The sequence below is a fragment of the Cyrtonyx montezumae genome, unplaced genomic scaffold (assembly GCF_038088225.1).
Source record: "Cyrtonyx montezumae isolate F1298 unplaced genomic scaffold, pur_monq_1.0 scaffold_20, whole genome shotgun sequence".
In the NCBI taxonomy this organism is placed as follows: Eukaryota; Metazoa; Chordata; class Aves; order Galliformes; family Odontophoridae; genus Cyrtonyx; species Cyrtonyx montezumae.
This window is the reverse complement of record NW_027071937.1, coordinates 4,461,393-4,484,706: the sequence shown is the minus strand read 5'-3', so window position 1 is coordinate 4,484,706 and position 23,314 is coordinate 4,461,393. Positions and strand designations below refer to the sequence as shown.

Genomic DNA, 23,314 nt, shown 5'->3' with positions numbered 1-23,314 from the left:
GGAAATGTTTTAAACTGTGCTGTACTGCACACTTATCCATACCGAAATACAACACAAAGCAAGCCTTTAATATCAGCCTGAAATGCATGGCAGCTGGCTCCATTATGTTTTACAGGGAAAGTAAAAAACACATTTTGTACATCTGTGGCACAGAGGTTAGATTTGCCATGTTCTCAAAAAACACGAATACAAGGAGAGATTTGGGTCAGATGCTTAAAGCTTCTGACAGAAGCAGAGCTTCTTTCTGAAGCTGAAGATTTGGTCTTGTGATTTCCAGTTTGCAGGGCTATCATCAAATGTTATCAAACCAATACTTCCTTAGAGGCACGAAATAACACAGTTACTACAAAGCCTGGTTTAAGAAGGTGCTGCTTTTAAGCAAACACCACTTGCTGCATTGTAGCATTTCTGATTCTGGCACTAAGTTAGATTGGTATCAGGAAAGAAAACTTCAGCTCTGTGCAAAACAATTGTAAGCAGAAGCTGCTGCTTGCCAGCAAAACTGCCTTAACTGGTTTTTGATGAGAAGAAATGAGAACCACGTTACAGGACAAAAAGTTGCAAAACTATCAGGGAAGCAGTTAAAGCAGCAGGTAATGCGCATGGAGCCAGGCACACGGGCTTCCAGCATCTCCCTGTTTGCTCTGGTTTAGCATCAGGTTCTACTTCAAAGCCATGCAGCCAAACCAGACTAGGTTTAATTTAAATTATGTCGGTTATCGTTAACCAAAAAGGCACCAGAAGTGGGGACAACACCAAAAGGACAAGTGCACACATACCAAAATAGTACAGAGCTTCTAAGACTTGTGCTCCAGGAGCCACGAGAAATGGTTGAGAGCAACAGAAAAACTCAAATGGCACAGAATAAAACCCTGGCATCCAGCAGTCACCCTTACACCAAAGGTAACCTCGTTCACTCAAAAAGAGGATGCACATCTTCTGCAGAAAGGGAAGATGTGTACTGAGCCGGCACATATTTGCATGTAGACAAATCCTTATTTCAAACAGACTCCACAGCTGGGGAGAACAGAGCCGGGGTACGGCGCAGAGCTCTGCTCACCGTGGGGCTGCAGGGAGGAAGCAGCTCCGCAGCGAGGCAGCTCCTGCACAGCTTCACATCCACAGCCCCAGTCACTGTGACTACAGCAGAAAGTGCTACAAACACGGCCTTCCTCGGATTTCTGCTCAAGAGGTCACGCAGCCATCCCACGCTCTGCTCTTCCACCATTTACATTATTTAACATAAACACATGCACATAAAATAAACACCCCGTAGAGCAGTCCATTGCTGACAAGTTTACATACACTCACTAACGCTCCCAAGTTGTCTCAGGAAGGGAAATCCATGCACTGTTCCCTCAATGCAAATTAAACCACCCTTATCACACAGATACACCACGCGAGCAGCAAGAAACTAACCGAGCATCTTAGCCTAACTGTACCCAACGAGGAAAGGTCAGGGCCCTGTTAGGATGGGATGCCCTTCAAGGAGCTCCTGCCCTTGGAGGGGGTTCAAACAGCACTGAGCACACAGGAAGAGCAGGTTCACCTTGGAAAATCAGTCCCACTGGTGGCTTGTCTATGCCTGGTGCTTTTTGGAACAAGAGTCACCAGCAATACGCAGCTCTGCTACCACCACCACTTCTCTCAAAGCACCATTTAGATTAAAGAATGAATAAAACCTGAAGGCTGTTCCAGGCTGCTGACTTGCTCTGCCCCACTGTGCTGTGGATCAATCTGCCAGGCTGCCTCAGGAGCCTCACTCTGTCAGGTCTGGAGAAAGCCAGCTCCATGCTGAGCAGCAGAGGTGAACCCCTGGCAGTGTGGCTGTCAGATGTGCTGACCGTGTGAGCACACTGACTTTTCTATTTATACAAATAACAAAGAAGCTCGTCCTGCTCTGAGTGGTAACCAGAACAACCCTGACCAGATAACCTGTAAGCACTGACCTCCACTTTTCAGGAGCCAAGGCAAAGGTGGAAGTCAGTTCCTTTCTGCAGACTTTACTAAAGATCAGTTTCTACCCTTCCAGGTTTGGCCTCAGCATTATTTCAGCAAGCCACCAACATCCCACGTGATGTCTTATATTGGGGTCACATATCCCGTATTCAGTACTTTCCTGTGTTCCATAAGGATGAAATAAAGTCAGCAAAACTGGGAGCATGAGATTTCAAAGGAAAGACATCCATGCCCTCCCTGCATCCCCCATCTGCTCAGCAAGGCAACAGCTCTATGCTGAAGCTAATGAGGCACAGGGACAAAAGAGGGTACACAATACTTCGGTTGTAAAGGTAATCTTCAGTTCGTGGAATTGCAATATCTCTGGCATGTGCAATTGGTACTAAACAAGAATTTGTGCAAAGGAGCTTAAAGCAAAGTCTTATAGCAATTAATCCCAGAATCATGAAGAGGACAGTGCTGCAGTACATCCGCTACTACTGCGGTTCACTTAAGCATTTTTAGTACCAGGTCTAAGAAGCCTCTTGTACTCAAACAGCAAAACTAGATGAAGATCTCTGAACACGAAGCTCAGTAAAAGCACCCACATCCCAAGGAAAGCCAGGAAGAAGCTAGCAGCTGGGGAAGCATCTGCTTTCCAGAAGAAAAGTGGAGCTGGTGAGAACTTGTGCCACAGCTGGGAAGGGACTGCTGTGAGCCAGGAACAGCCTGATCAGAGCAGCACTGCCAGGGGCTGGATGAACACTCAGCAAATGTGCTGCAGCTGGGCAGGTACCTCAGTGAGCTGCTGTCTCAGCTTTTCATGTCATTCTACACATTTCTCCTGCATTGCTTCTTGATGTGTCCTCACTGTTGCAAAATAAGGGAAGGCATTAGAAAACAAATTCCATAAGGCTTTAGCATTCTTTGACAAAAGCAAGCAAACAAAGCAAGAAGCATGACACAGCATTTGGTGAGGAAGCTGTCACCACTGCAGGGGGACAGGAGGTCATCCTGCACCTGTCTTCTGTAAGGTAGGAGCAGCAAAACCTCCTCTAGAAGGACTCACTGCCTTCCTCTGACTCAGAGACCAGTGTACTCAGAGCCAAACCCAAACTCCTCCATTTTCAAAGCCCCACACTTCTCACTGCTGCACCAACAGCTCACTGCGAGGAGCAGCAGAGCTTCGACTGACACAGAAGTGCACATAATTAAACACTCAGGCGGCTGTCACTTACTCCTCCGTCACATTCCAGCAGCTCCCACCCACACAACACATGCCAGCACAAACACTGCCTGCCTTCCCCAGCACCTAAACGGCCCAACACAGAGCACGACCCCCACGGCTCCACGAGGAGAACTGCAGAGCCGAGCACAAGCTGCATCAGACAAACGTGTCCTCGCGTCCTTCCATTGCTTAACGTACTCCCCAACACACATACAAAAATGTAAACTCAAGAGGAGAGGACATCACTAAGCCGAATGGGAACCAGGCAGCCCAACAGCCAGAGCACTTTGGGAACCTCATCCCGAAGGCAAAGTGCTCCTGACTTCTTGGACATTTCCATTAATTCTCTCCCAGTGCTTTTATCACTGCCCAAAGAACTTCATGCTCATGCATACTTTCTGAACCTCAGCTGCAAGCTTTTTACACCAACAATGCTTAAAATGGAAATAGTTCTGTCTATTTGCTTTTCCTTGCTTTAGCTGCTACTTTAAGCTGTCAGATTCTCTCACTTCTCAACTATTCTCCTGATGTTACACTCCCCAGCACAGCAAAGTCTCCTGGGAAGAAGAAAGTTAGCCATTAAAAAAAAAAAAAAAAGGAAATAAAGGAAGCAAAGAAAAGCTCTGTCCCCATTCCTAAGCCACATAACATGGAGTACAACCAATTATTGAGCAATAAAGCAAATGTTATTCCTGCTGTCTTTAGAGATCAGGTCAGTACGATACTCCCTTCAAGAGAGCATCCATTGTGAAATCCTTCAGCTCAGGACTCATTTGAACCCAACAATGGCAATAATTTGTCACCAATGGGCTTCAGCTACATCAGAAATTAAGGGATGTCCTTGCTCTTCCCCTGAGCTCTAACCTCAGGCCTCTGCAGCAAGGTGACACACGTGGCTGCTCTCAGTAAGCACTTCTCATAAACAGAACAGCTGCAGCGTACAGCAGAAGCTCAGGATGTCAGCTTGGTTTCTCGTGCAGACAAAATACTAGATGATGAGCGACTGTCAATACGTTCTGTGGTTTTAATCCTGGGTCCTCTGTTCAGATCTGCTGGGATCACACCTGGGTGGCAGTGTTTGAGGTATGTGTAAGCAGGCGATGCTGCACTGCTCCCACAGGTAGCGGCAGTGCCAGAAGGGAGAATTAACACCCAAACAAAGACAAGCAGCAAATGCGTATGCTGCAAATTCAGAGCTAGGAACAGAAGAACAAAGCCTTTGTATTTAGCATAATCCTCCTCAGTTTCTAATCCAGCAACATAAGAAGAGACACATGATTATTACAAATTAAAAATACTTATTAAGACTTTTTACTGCCTCACTCTCCAGGGAATTCCATTTCATTTCTCTACAATTGCTTGTTTATCCACCTCCTAAAGAAGTGCCTTAGAACAGGGGGATTTCATGCTATTTTTTTTTACCTCTGGTTTATACCTTCTCCCTCTTTTTAACATCAGAACTAAAATCACCTTACACATTTATTTAGGAAAAAAAACTACTGAAGTGAAGATCGATAGCACAGCAAAGTATTCAAATTCCAGTTGACTTTCTTTTCTTAAAGTGCACCTTAACAACTTCAAATTTAAGGAAAATAAAAAAAATAAAGAGCTGTCGAGAGGTTCCCGTGCTCAGTTAAGTCCCACATGGCACCACAGCGAGAGCAGAACCCAACAGAGCTCAGATGCACGGATCCACACAGACCTACAGTAAAGCTACATGCAAATGTCACAGCCCTCAGGCACATTAACGACGACAATACTGAGGTACAGACACACTGCTCTTGTCACTGTGGTCACTGAGACTCTCTGCAAAGGACAAGAGGAACATCGGTGCTGTGCTGGTGAGCACAGGACACTGACCTTCTGTTTCATGCAGCACAGGTGAGGAGGGCTGGCAGCACTGACAAATCGACGGGAAGGGGAGAGCATCTCTTTTTGGCGTATGCTCAAAAGATGCTGTGCTTTTACTGGATGTTTTGCATGGGTAATGATTAGCTTAGCACATCCGGTTCTTGTTTACAAAACTGTTTATGATCATACTTTTCCGTTCAATTTTCTGTTCGTCAGTATTTCATTTCACTTTAACTTTCAAGGATTAAATTCTTATGGACTTTCCACCTTTAGCCTCAAAACTCTGAGCTCTACTCTCTCACCTCCATTTCCTCTTTATCTCCAACCTTTAAACTCATTTTCCATATGGACCTCAAGGTTTTTATTCTTTTACCTCTTCTGATTCTTCTGAGAACCTGACCCAGATGGGAGAAAGAACCCATATCCTTGCTGCATTTCAGGAAATTTGGTGCAGTCCAAGCAGGTGGGAAAAAAGCCACCAACCAGGAGTGGAAACAGACCACATTTTATCTTGAAATGTATTTCATGTTGCTAGACAAACTCATCTCTAACAGTCCTACTTGTTCCAATAAACACTAGCAGTTAAACAATCTGCATTTCAGCCTTAAAAGCCTTTCTGTTTTCTGCCGAAGCTGCAAAGCAACCCAAGATCCAGTCCTAATGCCAGGTTTATCTGGGGTATAAAATAATGTCACCCCACTTCAGGAGTATGGCCGTGCACAAAGGGTGGTAGCAGGGAGTAACCTTGTGAGGGACCAACCATGCTCATCCCCACCCAAACACCAGCTTCCACAAACTCAAGAGTGACCCCTCCTGCCAACGGAGCAGAAGTGCTGTCTCACAGGCAGGTTTTGCCATGCCCTCCCTAACCTACCTGGATGGAAACTCAGCTTAAGACAAACAAGTACTGAAAGTCACTGAGCGTACAGCACAGGGACCAGCACATGGAGAGTACAACAAATACTGCAGTCACCGAGGCCAGGGCAGTTCTTGGAGCATGAGATCATCAGGGCTGACAGGGAAGGAGGTGAACTGCAACACTGAACAAGAAGACAAAGCTCTGTGGGTATAACTCCGACTGGAACACTGGCCTGCTGTACTCACAATACCATGCCCAAAGCTCTGCAGCAGGGATCCTGACTGCAAACCTCAGCACAAAACAAGGCCTAGCAAGGTCTGTGAGCAGGGATAGGATGGAGAGCAGCTCCCCGAGAAGCAGCTTGTGGATCAGGTTGGCACTACGACACCTCCACCTGCCAGGTCACTGGGAGCATGGCCCGGCCGCTTGCATTGCTGACCCACTTTGACACTCATTATGGAAGTTTGCAAAATCCGACACGTGGTTCACAGCAGGAACCTCTCTGTGAAAGTTCAGCTGTTCCTGCTGCTGGCCAAGTTCTCATAAGTTGAATGCCCAGCTCTCTGCTGAAGCTCAAGCCATGAACTGGAAGCACTGCTTTGTGTGAGTAGGTGCTGCTAGTAAGACCAGAAGCCAGCTGCCTGAGTTCCAGGGGATCACTTCTGCCCCTCCACAGCCTTCCCCAGTAAAGCCCTCATTGGACAGATCCCAAGCTCTTCAACCTCACCATCCTGATACCAAACTGAGCCTTCTCTTCCCCCTTAGCCTGCTGCATCCTGCAAAGGATGTGGTGAGGCAGAGCTTGTGGTGCCTTGCTAGCAACAGAGCACGTGGGCAGGAAGGAAGGTGAGAGGATGTGCCACCCGAGAGGATGTGGCTGCTGCTGTGGTGTGAGATGAGACAGCACAGAGCAATGGTGCTGGGGAGGGGACGGTAGACGTGAAGAGCTGAGCTGGGATAGAGCTGATGAGCAACAGGTGAGAAACAGCAAGTGAACCAAGGGGAACCAGACAGAGAGGGACAGTGAGGCTGTCCTCGTGCATGCACAAGGCTAAAAGGAAGCCTGTCTTTCTTAGAACAGAGACTGTGATGTGCAGACCCGGCTGGCACACAAGGATAAGCATCTAGTACAGAGAAACATACAGGTGGAGTTTTATTCAATTGCCAGAGGAGCCATACTATGATGGTACACATTAGACACAACTCATCTGTTACCAGCAGGAGTTGCTTCAAATTAAGTTGCACACATCTCTCAGAAGAGGAAACCCTCCTCTTACAGTGCGTCAAAATGGCACGTTCTTGGAAATGAACACGACAGCTTCCTTCAAATACAGAAAACCTAAGACACAAAAAAGATCACTTGCTATGTCCACGGTGCTTTTCATAGATGGCCATGTTGCAGCAGCAATTCATTCCCCTCAAATAAGTTTATACATTTTGAGGTTTGAGGCACCGCGTGAGTTCGCCACAATGAGAACCATCTGTCACAAAGAGACCACTCAGCAATGAACACTTCTCTTCAAGCACACAACTCCACTTATAAAACACACACAAGAAATCCCAGAATGGGACAGAGTTTTGTTTCAAAATACATTATAATGTGCAAATTACAACCCAGGATATAAGAAAGCTCTTAAAGATCAAAGTAATAATACCTCAACTATGGCAAGAAGTAAGGTCAGAAATACCAACCATACTTAAGGGCACCGTTCAGCCTTTTTCTGTACACAGTCACTTACACTGGAGATAAGCATGCATGTGCTGCTTTTCCTTTAGGTGGTACCAACCTAAGTTGGCTTATTTATCAGAAATATGGAGAAAAAAAAACCAGCAGAATTAAGACCTTAAAATCCAAATAGGTTTCTTCACTCATTAGCCAAGCAAAGCCTAAGTAAAGGCTGATAACAATTAAGTCCTACTGAGGCCCAGAGAGATGACACATCTCTATCATTAGCGTTAATGATACCACAGGACTCATTTGAAAAACAAAGAGACAAAACAAACAATGCTAACCTCTTCTTTCTGCTTGTCCTGGGGGAAGAGGGCTGGGACAAGGACTGCGTTTTTGCTGACAGTATCCAGAGCAGCGGACTGAGAACTGCAGCGACCCACGGGGATCCGTCCCTCGTGTGTTATAAACAAGAGCTTTGAAAGCAGGCCGATTCTGGTGCGCATCCCCTGCTGCTGGGACGCCGTAAATCACGGGCTGCACAGCCCAGCTGCCTCCCTCAGGACTTGCAGCATGGTAACAAAGCTAAATATACGTTGCTGTTGTTCCAGGAAGGTTTTTCAAGTTGACAGTGTTGCAACTTCTCTATCTTCCCCAGCACCATCCCACTTCCTCGATTTAACACAGCTTTTCTTCTACTCTGAAGTAATTTGAACAAAGGCACCTCTGGAACTAACTCCCAGTAAATCTCCTGGTGCCTGCCCGTATCTCTGGATTAACTGTTGACTGATTTTCATCTTTTTTTTTTTTTTCCACTCTGCGAATCCCTCCCTCAATAATACCAGCTGTTAAAATAAAGATCAACAGCATCTCCTGCCCACACAGCTTTCCCTTCGGGCAACTGCGTGCTAATTATGAAGAACAGCGTTCCTGCCCATGGCAGGGGTGACCACAATAGAAAAGCAAACAAGCACGCTGATACACGAAAAAGACACACGAAGGCCATCGGGCCCTCTTACAGAAAGCTATACACAGTTACAATACCAGGATCTTATCCACAAGAACAGTACTCGGCCTTGTTAGGGAAAATAACCAACTTCCTAGTGAGCCAATGGCACACTAGACTCATCAAGAGCCAGACCCAGGCAGCTCTGTGGGTCCTCAGAGCACGAGATTTCAGTGTTGTCAAACGGATGGTGCCGGTGTCAGGATACAGCTGGAACTCGGGGAACCCTGAACTTCAATCCCACCCCGTTTGTTGCCTTTGGAGCAGTTACACTTGGGTGCTGTGTTTCTGTTTAGTTTTAATAAAATAACCACTTCAAAGGACAACACGAGTGAACTTTCAGCTTTGAAAAATCAAAAGCCCTGGATCTTTCTCTCTCTAAACATGGCCCACGTGGGCTGTGTGTATAAAAGAAAGCAATGCCTTGTACACTCCATCTCCCATCTTCTCATTTCCATTAAATAATTCACCTATCAGCTGAAGGAGCGAGCATGTGTCTTAAGTCTTGTTTTTATACAGTTTCTAACATATCTATAAAATAATGTACCAAGAATAATTTTATTTTTAAAGAGAACAAAAAGAACAGAAGGGCCCTTTCCCCTCTCTGCCTCCTCCTGTGGCTGCGAAGCCCTGAGAGCTGAGCAGGGTCTCACTGTAAGCACGGTCCTTCTGGGACATTTACACCAAAGCTTAGAAAAGAACAATGTCGTAAAGCTGCCATAACTCTGCTTTGCTGGTGGCTGTCACCCAGAATCATTAAATGCTTTCTATGACTTTTTCTTCTGTTTCAATTGGAGCAATGGAGACATGCAAGGTCAAAAAAATAAGGCCATTTTCAACCACGTCCACAGTCCTTCCCTGAAGGGGAAGGTCTCAAAACAAGTCTGCTTCCTCCTGTCTTTTCCAAATTAAATGGATCTAACAGCTGATAAAGACTAAAGTACTCCTTTCCAGATGAGGTTCAAAAAGCATTTAATATCTTAAATACCATCACATTACAAATACAGTCCTCAAATTATCAAGGGCCACTTCACACTCGGGACCAAATAAGATTACCACTCCACCTCAAGTATTCCTGTCTGCCACTACATTCCATTTACGATCCAGAAATTAGATCTGGTGCTGCTGTTCTGACCCAAGAAATAGTTGACATCCAGAGCAGCAGACTCCTCTACTTACTTATTTCAGAAATTCCTATGATTCAGGAAATCTGATGCACTGAGTAGAACAATGCTTCCCCTTTTTGCAACAGAGATTCTGAGCACGTGGCATTTTAAATGTCTGCAAAGCTACGCATGAAGCCAACTTAAATCTTACACACGAAGTTGATCACTTCAAAATTGGGGTTTGTCACAGTTTTTCTTAAATATAATATGACACAGTACTTTCTACAGCTACGAAATCAGCAACCCAGACATTCAGCTAACATCGTTCCCATTACCTATTACTCATCTCAGCTTCTGGGTGATCAGCTCCTCAGACCAGGGACTAACCCCTGCTGGATGTGCAAACACTGCACCGTTTCTGAGTGCGAGGCCTTTTGTCTGCATTTTTCCAGGCTGATCCTACCTGCATAGAATACTCAAACTTTCAGCTGAATTTTCAGGTGCAAAAGATGAGAGCACAGAATCCACCCACGTCGGACAGACTGCAACACGGCCAAACTCACACTCGTGTGGCACCTGTACTGCTCACATAGTACCTCAGCAGGAATCAGAAACATCAGTGCATCACAGCTACTGCTAGTAAGAAATAAGTATCCTCTGATAAGTGATGGCATCTTTTCCTCTGGAGGGAGGGACCACATACTCATTCTCACATGCTTGCTTCTACTCTGTTTCCTTCATGCTCGTCCTCAGGCACTGCGGTACGACTCGCTTTCATTATAATGTGAGCTCATGTCAAAGTTTAAACCTTAAGAAAAGTAATCACATTTCCCTTAACCAAGTAATCACTGTCTAAAGCCTCTCTGAAGCTACACAGGGTCCCTCTGGGCCCCCAGTAGAAGCCTCTCTCAGTCCTCAGTAACAAGATCCCAGCAAAAACTAAACGAATGCACTGAAGTAGGTGGAATAAAGAGGGGGAAATGCTGTGTAAAATGCTGACCCACCAAAAGCACACAAAGTATTTGTTCAGTAGTGAAAATGAATAATGTAATGAAGCAAATTACCATACACAAACCAATTAAATTGCATCCTTCAATACAAAAAGTTCTCCCACATGCATTTCGAGTTTGCTGGCAATAGGGCAGCACACATGTGGCCGAGCTGCAGCCGTCTGGGGGACGTGCCTGAGCCACAGAGCTGCCCAGGGCTCCCCACGAGGCACAGGGTGATCACAAGCATCTCAAGAGGAAGAGGTAAAAGCAACCCCATCACACAAACACTCAAAAAAAAACCCCAACCATTCATGCAGAGAGATTGTATTTTGTAAGATAGGAAGAAATAAATGCCCCCTATCCTTTAAGCACGATGCTGATAAAAACATATGGAACTATAACACAATCATCCCTCTCATCCATACGTGGGAAATGCTCAGCAAGTCGCATGAAAGGAGCGGTAGCAGCAGCAAAGTTCCCACAGCTCTGGCAGCAGCCCCTGCACACCCAGAGGCCGGCACAGGGGCACGGGGACAAACCCAGGCACATGGGGAGCCACAGCCCAGCCAGTGCCCACAGCACGTCTGTAGCAAAGCCAGGCTGGGAGCTCCAGTGGACAAAGCTCCAGTTCAGCTCACTAACCAACAGAAACTAAAATTACAGTTTCTAGAAAGTAAGTAGGGCATCTGGTGTCTGTACAAACCTAGCCTGGCTTCCTACAAAACCGCCAAGCCAGACAGAACGTTTTAGGGAAATAAACCAACAATTAGGTTCTCTTTTGACCAACATGACCTGGAAGCCTAAGCGTCATGAACAGATAACATTTCATTTTGAGTAATCCAGCATCTTCTGATCCTTTTAATATGAACTGCTTCCTCCAGCAAGGCCATTCCCACATCCTGGACAGGCAAGTCTAGCTGTGCAAAAGGGGTCACTCAGTTTGCTTGAAACAACAACCTCACATCCCTGGCACCATCAAAAAGAAGTGGATATGTTAGAATACATGTTATACCAATGGTAATGGCACCACGACTGAGGCTCCGAACCCTCACAACGCTTCATTAAGCATGCATCCTCACAACCCTAATGGGAATTACATCAGGAAGAACCTCTCTTTTAATCTAGCTTCTAAGACAGACATGAAACAAAAGCACTGGCCAAATTACAACAGTGCTTATCAGAGCGCACAGATTAAAAGCCCATGGCTGTCACACCAGTCTGACCACTTCCTGCCCCCCACACCTCATCCCCGGGTTTCACCCATCTGCCTCAATCCATTATCGCTGTAAGAATGGGCAGCACCGAATGCTTTCACCCCATTCTTAAATGTGCAGCTGTGACATTCAGTCCCCAGTTTTGAACAATTGCTTATGAGCTCACGCACCTCTGATGGATGTGAAGTTCTGCTGCAGCAGGTAATAAGATTATGCTTTGTCCACCTATGTAATGTCCACTAACATACACACCTTTAAATAAAAGCACTGACTTTATACCTTAAAACAAGTTCACAACTTTCTGAAGTTTAAAAACCTCAGGGAAGAAGGAGATGAACAGAGCTGCTGGACTGAATCATGTCTTTGGGAGAGAAGGGGGTGCTGGTAAATTACACAAAGGAAACATGAAATAACAGTTCAGTTTCATACCAGTTCCACTGCAGCATTAAATACCAACTCACAAACCCCAGTCGGCACCATGGAAAGTACACATCAAAACACAAGGCTGGCAGCATCCAGCCCATTTCCATCACAGTGTAAAGACAACTACTCCGCCTATATAGATCCTAAAACTAACTCCTGAGAATGAATGCTTAGTAAACAACGCAATAAATGTGTCCGTGCCCATTTACATAAAAGCATTAACACGAGCCTCATGTAATTGTAAGGAGCTAAATCAGAGCAGAACGAAACTCCAAGACCATTAATACTACCAGGAAAAGGTTCTTACTTTGCTAAGCTCAGAATGCAAAACATTTCTCAAATACAGATCTTGACATTCTTTATAAAGCTGGTAAGGCTACAGCAGGCAGAAAAGAATGTAAAACTCTCTTTTAAGTAGTTTAGAGCCAACAAAGCTCCTGGTATTTTTGTGACACTGCAGACTCTTGTAACACTAAAGGCATTTAGGAGTGCTAGCAAATTAATATGCTGTGCCAATTCATTTAGTGAACAATCTCATTCAGATCTTAAGCTGCTTGTCCTGTGTTCTGAATGTGTTAGCAGGCTGAAAAATCTGAGGTGCCAAAGATATCTTCTGAAAGAGCGCTACAGTTTTTCCAGCAGACAGCAGCCTGCTGGACTTCGGGCTGATGACTGGGACAGTGATGACAAGCATTCTGTCACAAAGATGAACACAGAGACCACCACACATCAGTGACGCTATCAGTTTAATGACTAACACGGACCATGGCCCCATGTTACTAAAACCATCATAACTGAAGTGACAGAAAGCTGCAAGTGAAGTGTCAGCATTACAGCACAGAGTGCTCTACAGGAGTACTCTTAATTCTAACACCCTGACCCTGAGTTGTAAACCTGCAAGGTTATCACACTGCACCTTCCAAATTGTGAAGTGTGCAGTCACTTGGATTAATCTTATGAGCAATGCAAAAGAGAAACAGAAAAGCAGCATCTACCAGAAGAAATAATCTACTCACAGAAAGCAAGATGCACAGGGAGACAATGGAACGTAATGAGATAGGAACAGAACAACTGGTGCTGCTTCTGAACATCAGAAAAGAGAAAATTTACTTTACCAGAGTTCAAGTCTGAAACGTAACAACTGCATGTAGAACTGGAGCAGTTTGAAAGGGGATATGAGAGATAAAAATGCTTTAGAAAGTCATGTCTGAGAAGGGACCTGAGGTCCTGAACATCGCCCTGCCTTGCACAGGCACTGATGCAAACAGTGACAGATGTTCAGAGAACAGTCAGTGATACTCAGCTAAGCATGATGATCTGCATTTCTTATTAACCTCAAAAAAAAACAAAGGCAATGACCAATACTTCAAACAGACAACGGGTGCATAAAAAGACCAGGCTTTTAGCTCCTATTAGTACTCAAGTAATTAAAATTATAAGAGGAAGGTCTGAAGAATAAGGTCCAGTGTGTGACTTAGTACTACGACAGCACGAGATACAACTCATTTCTAAAGTAAAAGACATGCAAGTAAAGGCACACAAACTGAGCAACTCTACAAAAGTAGAAGTGTTGTGCAAGACAAAACCTATCATAAGGGCTTCATACTGCTTTGCTATCTCTGTCCTCTAAAAAGAAATCCCATGTGTTTATCTTCTCTGTAAAATTAAAAAGCTTTAACTTAAGCAAAAATAATAAATTTCACTACAGATAAAATCCTCCAAGGTATACATACTGTTCATGCTTTTGCTCTCTTGCCACCTTTGTCATGTCTATTGCATTGCACTTCTGTCTGGGCTGAAGGAAATCACATTTTACCATATTTAAAAGCAATAGCTTCAAAGCATATGTTAACAGCCTGATATTTATAGAAGAGTAGTTGGTATTCTATCTTGGATGAGGAAGATTGGAAAACTTATGTGTTCTGTTTGATTCTGTATTTTGCCTTTACATTAAGAAGAAATGCCATCTTCCAAATCTGGACTTAAACACCAAGATCAGCTACTTACTGCATCTTATGAATAACTTTCACAACAAGTGCTTAGTAAAATGGGAATTTTTAAATAAACTGAGCTGTATGCCTACAAAAAAAACCTGATCTCAGTGCATAGATGTTCCATGCTAGGAAGCCTACCAGTCCCAGGGTAACCTGCACCAACTCCCATAAGTGGAAAAAAAAAACAATAAAAATCCAACACCGCACACAAGAAAAACAACCTCATCCCTATCTTCCTCTTTCACTCTTCCTCACAGGCCTGCTTTCCTTACTTCAGCTTTCATCCCCTACATTTTGAAGCCATTTTGTCTGTTGGACTGAAAAGCACAGAGCACAGAAGAAACACCCTTGGCTGTGGAAGAACAACGGGGCCTCCTGCCCAACCGTTCCCAGCATGGATTAGAGCAACTGGTCCTCCTACAGCAACTGGAGCTTCTGGGAACAGCTCCCTGAACGTCCCATGATTCTCCACCTATTTTGTAACACAGATAGACCATTTACTTGATGAACATTTGAATCATCTAAAAAAATATGAACAGATATTGACTTGAATCTGTTAGATGTTTTATCTGCCAAGCAGGCAAAGAAAGCTTGGCCTCTGAACCAGATTGATGCAGGGAGGGGAGAAGAGGAAAACAAATCCACTCTTACCTATATACAGAGAGGATAAGGGAAAGAAAAAATCTCACAACTTGAGAAGACAAACAAGCCCTTCAGACACTACCTTCCACTTCTTTGGAAGCTACAGCTCTGGTTCACTTGAAACTGTTACTGCACACAGCCAAGAAACAGTGACTTAAGAGTTCATTTTCCCCACTAAGCTCAATGTTTAAATCCAAATACTGGAGTACTGGCTGCTAAATACAACTTGGTGGGCCTTGAATCAATAGGACCAAAGAGATTGATGTCACAGTAGAATACTTCCACAGAGCATCCCTGAACCTTCATCTCAATGGAGGACCAACACATGTGTCTATAAGAAAAGAGCATCTGCCAGCTCCAGTGGGAACTGCCTTTGGTCTTCACAGGCAGGATTCACCACAAGGGTCACTGAAAACAGTGAAACCTTCATCAAGCCCTCATGTCCTCTGGATGGATTTGTTCTTTTATGGAAAGGATCTCAATATGCTGTAGGATGGAAAAATCACTGTTTACCTAATTTGGTGTGCAGACTGAGGCAGAATGAGACAGTCAGTAAGAAAAGAGGAAGACAGAAGAAATGCCATGTACTCTATTCCCCCCCCCCTTTTTTTTTCTTGTTGTTTGAGTTCTCACGTATAGAAATGACATTCATAATTATTAGTTTGTTCATTCAACAAGGTTACTCATGCATTAAAGTTAATTCTTACTTAGGAGAACTTAATACACAGAATAAAGCTCAGTCATACTATTCCATTCCTCCCCCAAGCTAATGACAGCATTTCCAGAAAAGCTGAACACACTCATGACATTTTTATCCTCAAGAGACTTGTGTGTAATTGCAGACTCCGTAAATGCACACTAGTAAACACTGTATTGAAATGTTACAAAATTAAGAAAAATCCAACATAGATAGGAACCCAGATTCTAAGTACTGACTGCTGAAAAATAACCAAAGGAAGAAATGCCCAGCATGGTATTTCCTTGCTTTAAGATACTTAATTCTACTCATTTAAGATTAGTTTGTGACCATATCTATTTTTGGAATGACTGTGGAGCACATACAAAAAGGAGACAATGAATGGAGCTATGTAGTTCATGTATTTTTTCCCTTTCCTTCCCTAAGAGAATCTGAGCATTAAGCACTGCACGACACAAAGGAAATGTATTAGTTCTCTTCTTTAAGGGTGACTTGTGCCTGTGGCCTTTTTCATTCTGTTTTGGGTTCATTTTCAGATTATTTTCAAAATTCTCCTTATCCCAGAAAGCTTCTCGTGGTGCATTAGGGCTTACACATTAGTCCCAGACTGTTTAATTTAGCCCTAATACCTTGAGGAAGCTTCAGAATGGATTGTTGCTATTCTGATTAAGGAATCAATCTCACCCCCTGCTGGGAAGGTTGGATGAATGGCTCAACAAAACGTGCTGGCATGTGTGCAACCCAAGCTGAGTGCATGGTCCCTTTCCTAATGAAAGGGGGAAGACAGAGAGGGATGCCAGCATTCTGCCCTAGATACCAAGAGCGCTGGAAAGCAATTCATTCACAAAGCTCTGCCTAATGCAGCACACAAGACCTGCCAACCCGGCACCCAGCCTCACTTCACCTGCTTGCTGCATTTTTCTCCTCCATAGCCTGCTACGCTTCTCAAGCGACACTGAGGACGTGAGAAATGACACTGCTGAAGATAGCAAAGTCAGGATTTCACCAACAAAACTTAAGGAGAAAAACGTTACACACACACAGCCGCATACACCTGCAGAGATTACACTAAACAGCCACGTATAAGCACTTCTTTCCTTGATCCTGTGCAGAAACATCTCAGCATCGACCACAATCTTCAAAATACAAAAACAGACGCTAAGCCCACCTCGAGAACACAGAACTTATTCTTCTGGGTCAAAACTACGATAGCGAGTGGTCACTTTAACGGCATTCAGACTGTTTAATCTCCCCGCAAAGCGCACGCGGTGCAGAAAGCCGCGCCAGCCGCAGATCTCCCCAGACGATCCCGTGCAGCAGAGGATGCTCAAACAAATGAATCAAAGCAGCATCGCTACGGTACTCCATCGTTCTATACCAACCTCTCCGCAACGGGAAAAACACATGGCAACCCCTCGGCGAGCACCCGATCCTCAGGTTACTGCGTATTTCTAGCCACAGCGTCACAGCAAAGCGGGATGCTCGCTGAACGTCCTGCCCAGCGGGGCTGCGGTTAGCACGGATAACACGAGCGTGTCCACGCGCAGGCAGCACACCGCGCGGCTCCCGCAGCCCCACGGCGGTGCCCCCCGCCCCCGAACACGGCTGCACCGCGTCCTTTGCGATACAGCCCACGTTCCCCTTCTGCTCCATCCCGAAACCGGACCCCCTCCAGAGGAGCCCGCCTCGGAGCCGCGCGCGCACACCCGCAGCACAAAATAAACCCAGCCCCGCTCCGCGCGGCGGCTCTGCGCGGGCTGCTCGTTCTCTCGTTTCTTTCCCCGTGCCCGTTACGCGGCCCCGCACTTACCCACAGCTCCGTGCCCCAGCTCATGGCTCCGCCGGCGCCGAGCGGAGGGCGGGCGGGGGTCGCCGCCCTGTAGCGAGGCCTCCTTCCCCGTCTCTCCCCACGCACGAAGAAGCGGATCCCGGCGCCGAGGCGAGGCCAAAGAGTGGGACGGGCCCGGCTCACCACCGCTCCCGCCTCATTGCGCCGCAAAATGGCCCGAACGGCGCCGCGCAGAGAGGCGGCGGCGGAACGCCTGACAGCTCCGCCGCACTGCGCACGCGCGCCCCACGGCCGTTTACGAGAGGGGGGGGGCAAGGCGAGCAGTGCGCAAACGCTGACGCCGGTTGGGCGCGCCCCCGCGGCGGGAGCGCGCCGCCCCTTGCCTGAGCGGTCCCTACCCAGTTTCTTATCGCTCTGCCACCGCACAAAGTGCGGCTTTTGTGATTTAGTGTTCAAGAAAACGTCTCTGCTCCGGAGATCTGGATGAGTACGGCCGCCCCGCTGAGGAAGCCCACGCTGGACTGAGGGGCTTCTCCTACGCCACAAACGCGCGCCCCCAAGCCACGCCCACAAGCGCGGCCTCTGCCAACTGTCACCAACGCGCCAGCAGGAAAACAAATCAGGTTACCTGCGTGCACCCAGCGCGTGTATGGCAGCGGTCACGCAGACCCCGCAGAAATCAGCTCGCTTCCTTGGCCTTGGAAATAACATTTATTTTGTGCTCATCTTCCTTTGCAGCAGCCTTTATCTGAGCTGCGTCACTTAATCTGATTTTATACTTCTGCTTTTCAGCTACAAGAAACATTAAAAGACCTTTTCCTGTTTTATGCTTATTGCTGCATCTGTTCAGAAAATGTTCACGGGGGGGTAAAAAGGGGGAAGCACATTAATCACCTGAGGATCTGCTCAGAGAGGGCTAGGAGCCTTTTGATAACTGCACAGCTGCTGTATGCAGAAAAAACAACAGAATGATAATTGAAGTGATTCCAACAATGGTGAAGATGAGCACGATGCTAAGAAAGCAGCTGCATTGCACTTTACCAACATTGGTTTGAACAGAGCAGAACGCTACTATCCTTGAAGCGAGGCACAGAGCAGGCATTGCTTTTGCTCATCATTAAACGTGAACATCTTTAAAGGACTATGTCACAACTAAGAGACATGCTGTTCAACTCATTTCGCAGGGTACTTCTTCCTCCCGTTGCCAACGTATTTGAATATCTGAGCCTGCCATGCTGCCTAAAGCACAACCACAGCGTCCCAACGACGTCTACCTCCACAGGCCCTCAGCAGAGGGATATCAGAGGCCACTGTCCTCCCTTAGCCCGACATCCACCCAGAACGCGTTACAGAAACGGAGAACACAATTGCATCACAACTATTGGAGACCTTAATCCATAAAAACTCGAACAAAAAGAACGCACTGAGTCCGAGTGTAAAGCAGCACTGCTATCACCTGAGGAAAATTTGCAGTGGAATTTCCTTCTGCACAAAGACCTGGGAGGGGAACAAGGCAAACCTGTTACACCAGCACGGGCAGGGAAACCTGTCCCCACTGAAAGACAAAAAACACATAACTGGTTATTGAAAGGTACGGGCCAGAAATGCAAGTTCTGCATTAGGGTGGTACATCAGAAGCAACGACACCAAAACCTGGAGAAAAAAATCATTCAAATCCTTGTGGACTGGGGCTCAAGAGGAAAGCTCAGTAAAATACGTTCCAGATATTTCTGGCAGATTTTTTCCTCCCATCTTTCTTATTTAGTCTCAAGCATTTCATGACAGGGACTGCCACTTACATTACTGCTTTGTTTGTGCAGTGCCCAAAACAGCAGTCTGCAGCTTGATTCGTCCTTAATTACTAATGTAATTAACGATGATGGGAGCATTAAGAGCCCTTTATGCTACAGTATGATGCGTGAAGGCTTAGCAGGCCCCAGCCTCAAAAGAACAGTTGAAAACAACACTTAAAAACCGAGTATTTATCTCTCCATTACCGAATTTACACAATGCAAATTAGAGCAATCCAGGAACCAGTAGTTTTCCCCTGGTTACACTACGAACAAAACCATTCAGATCTGTTATCCAGATACAGACATATTCCCGTGGATGCTGTGTCTGTATCTCTGTTACTGTACACTCCTTGGTAATTCCAAATAAAATTAAATAAAATAAAATAGCTACCTTTCAAATAATTTAGTAACCAAGAAAGGTAAATCAAATCCCTCAACCATAGGTTGACCCAAATCCCCACTCTTTGTGTTTACTCATGCAAATCGAGGAAAATCACAGCTTGCAAAGCAAGTGTAAGTATTCCTAGCTTCCGGAACACAAAAGGAAGAGGACCCACCTTTCCCCCCTGCAGTTATCGTCCCTGCAGCTGCTTCCCTTTTATTTTTATAATTCTACCCAGATCACCTACATCCAAGACGTGCAATGTAGATGCTGGTTATAATCTGTCCTACGGTGGAACTGAAACAGCACCAGGAAAGGAAGAGGACACACCTTTCCCTAAGGCCATCACCATTACAACGATTTCCTTTCTGCAGTTACAACTCTACACGGCTCACTCGGACACACAGCAGGGGACCTTCGTTCTCTTTACATGCCCTATCAGGGCCAGGAGGGATCTGATTAACTCCTGATAAACCTGAATGGCCCTGACCATCCTCACCTGCGGCCTCTACTCCCCACACACCCTCTGCCCACGGACACAGGAGCTCTATTTAAGCGTCAGACTAAGGCATTGTTTTATACTTGAGCTATACATTTCCTTCTAATTCCCTCATCTAAACTGTAAAAGGATTTCTTTGTTCATTCCTGCTTTAATGTTGCAAGCTTGTCTGATGACCCCAGCTGCTATCCCTGGGCTTGATTTGCTTAGCAACTGTAGGACTGCTGCAACCCGAACAGTGAGGCTGGAAAGTTACATCAAAGAGAAATATTCAGAAAAATCTCAGTTTGTGGCATAGAGTTCCTTGATTGTTTTTAGAAAATGCTTTCTGATTTGGAGAGGCTGATCGGCTGAACCAGTGCCCAGAATTATATGGGAAAGCTTCATGCTATTTGGCTACTGCAGTGGTGTCAGTGTTACTGAGAGCAGAGCAAGGCACAAAGCCTGTGCTGCAGCTGTGGCTGCACACAACCATTTGTAACGAGTCTCTAGGTTTCCAAGGGAGGTCTGAGCACAGGAATTATAGTAATTACAGCATTAAAAATATTAATTTCGAGAAGACGTGGACCAGAACCATATTCCCAAAATAAACCCTTGGATGACCCTAATGGGCACGGAGCCTGGTGCTGAAGGGACATCTAGCGGCTCGCCCGAGTTACTACCTGGAGAAAAATAATGGGAAGAGGTTGGTTTTCCCCGTGGCCCCCACCCGCGCCGTGGGGAAGTGCCTGGCGCTGCCTCGGGAGGTGCGGCTGTGTTCGCGTTTATCAAACGATTGGTAGAGGAAGAAGGAGGGACGGGTGCTGACTGCTCTCTGCTTCAGCTTCACAGACTTCAGGTTGTGGTTTTTGAAAGATCCCTTTGTGGTCTCACTCCTGCGCTCTTGACTTTTTTTCCCCCACTCTCAGCAACTAAAAGCTGTGTTACTGAAGCCTCATGTTTTGCATGATACAGTGGCACACTGCTTCAGAGAGTGGGGATGTATGTGTAGCTGAGACCTTTGTTAGGCACACAGTTAAGTTTAGTGCTTGTGTGCTGCTGAAATTCAGAGGTTTCTAGAGATGTAGCAAGAGGAGCTGTATCCAGCTGACAGTGCTACAAAGCCATTTGTGGTGTTGCTTTATCTTTACAATTCACTGGTTTCCAAAAGGGAAGTGAAACCCCCTCGTATGTAATGACAGTGTCTACATTTCAACTTCATTTTAAGCTTTCATGTGGGAAATGTTAACTTCCAGTGGTTGTTACTGTTTGTAAATTCTTGTGGCCTTTTTATTTTGTTAGATCTGGGATTTCAGTTGCACAAGGTGAAAAGGCCTTCAAAGCAACTTAGTCTTATACAAATTACTGAGCTTACAAAGATAACACAATTCATTTTGTGTAAGAGTCAATGCTCTCAGTTAAAATTTTCTCTCTGCTGATAGCATCATCCCAATTACATTTTGAGTGAAGTGTTAAGTAATAATGATTATCAGATTCTGTGCTACAAGATCTTGGGTAACACTTCCCTTAGTCGTGTTCAAAGGGTGCAGGCTACTCATACTGAAGTATTCCTTTGTACTGGTTCACACCTTTGTTACAGAGGCACAATCCTATGTTTCTGAAGTCAGAAGTTGAGTGGTTATAAATAAAACCCATATTTTTCCAACTTGTTAAACCTCTTGTGAGAGGTAAGACAGCTATTGGTGAGCCTGCATCTTTAAGCTGTCAATATGTGGAACGAGGGGTGCTCTTGGAGTGTGTGCTGTTGCTCGTTCAGGATCGTGTAAAGCTGAAGGATTTGTAAACTAAATCTGTAAATTCTAAGTACTCAAAGCTGATACAGAGTCATGGAGGAAAGTACATGTTGTGCTGATCATCATTTGTTGATGGGGAGCATATTGGTGAACCACTGGAACATGTGAACTCCAACTGAACTGAATAGTGCTTGCAAGAGTGCAAATAAGCAGCTGTTCCTGAGTGTGTTCACAGCATGCAGAAAACCTTGTGGCGGGGTGATGCTCTATTTCCCTCCTTGCCCTGCCCCTGACACCCACACAAATGATTATCCCTCCAGAAGTGGTTAATACCATACTGCCCCCAGAGGGAAATCAATATTGCTCCACTGGCCAGCAACTTCCAAACACTGCATGCTCCAATGCATCATGAAGAAAGGAAAACTCTAATTTTAAAATAGTGTTCTGAATTTCCACTATTTTGACTCTTGAAAAACAAACAAACAAAAACCACTTGCTGGGCTCTTCCAGAAGCAGAGGCTCTAGCTCCTCACTGCCTCATTCCAGGTTTTGTTCCCAGAGGTTAACCCATGAGTAGACCACAAAAGATAACTAACTACACCAAGCCAGTGACAGATTTGGTGCTTAAGTCAATGTGGACATCTGTACTTCACGTACGGCCCCCATGCATATGAAGGAAAAGTCTACTGACCTTGTGGGAAGGCAGTGCATAACTGTGACATGTTATTTGTAACTCTTGGTGGTTGGGAACAACTGCTAATAACCAAGAGAAATGTATTGCTCAGCCTAGAAAAGGGTTTTGTAGGCTGCAACAGTTCAACACACTCCCACAAGCACTAAAGGCTAGCACCATTATACACAACTTTCTACTGGAGAAGAAGCATTTTCAAAGAGCATCAACAATCCAGCCTCCAAACTTTCCTAAATTAGGTGGATGTGTTTCACAGAAGCATGTTTCTTGCAAAAATTGTCTCATAATAATTACAGCTTTCCTATTTCAAGATAATTTCATGCCAATCACATTGAAGCTCTGGAAAAGGAGCTTTCAACAATGTCATTTAATACTGGTGTTAGGATGACGCAGACAAGAATCAGAGCAGAAGCCACAGTGGGAAAAGGGGAACAGCCTGCAGTTATGCAAAAGAGGAGGTACAGAGGCACTCAGTGCTGCACCAGCAAGGGATGCACGCTTCCAGGCTTGTTTGCTGGGCTGCCTCATTGCATCTCAGAAGGCTGCATGCAGCCACAGAGGCATTATTTTGTCTTTAAATAGCAAGGTTTCAACCCTATACCCCCCATTCCAAAAATAAGGCTGTAAATCCCCAGGGCTGATTTAAATAGGAACCGAGTCACACATATCATGTGATACACATTACCTAAAGGGCAGGCTGGTGTGTCTGCCCAGCACAGTTTTGGTTTTCAGGTGAAGCACACACCAGCCACGTGTGCCTCGGTGACTGGTCCTCCAAGAGAACCCTTTACAGTATTTATGATCAGCT

The 23,314-nt window shown here is 45.5% G+C and overlaps 1 protein-coding gene across 16 annotated transcripts in view; it reads right to left on the bottom strand.

The window, feature by feature from the left end:
* FNBP1 (formin binding protein 1) overlaps positions 1-17,648 on the bottom strand; it is a 76,022-nt gene extending 58,374 nt beyond the window's left edge. For 5 of the 16 annotated variants that reach the window (XM_065737459.1, XM_065737456.1, XM_065737457.1 and 2 more), the window contains exon 1: positions 17,430-17,648. In XM_065737459.1, the coding sequence (XP_065593531.1) occupies positions 17,430-17,453 (24 nt within the window). In that variant the 5' untranslated portion in view covers positions 17,454-17,648. The remainder of the gene's footprint in view (positions 1-17,429) is intronic. The other 11 variants (XM_065737458.1, XM_065737462.1, XM_065737464.1 and 8 more) reach the window with 3 other exon arrangements.
* Positions 17,649-23,314: the final 5,666 nt, after the last annotated feature.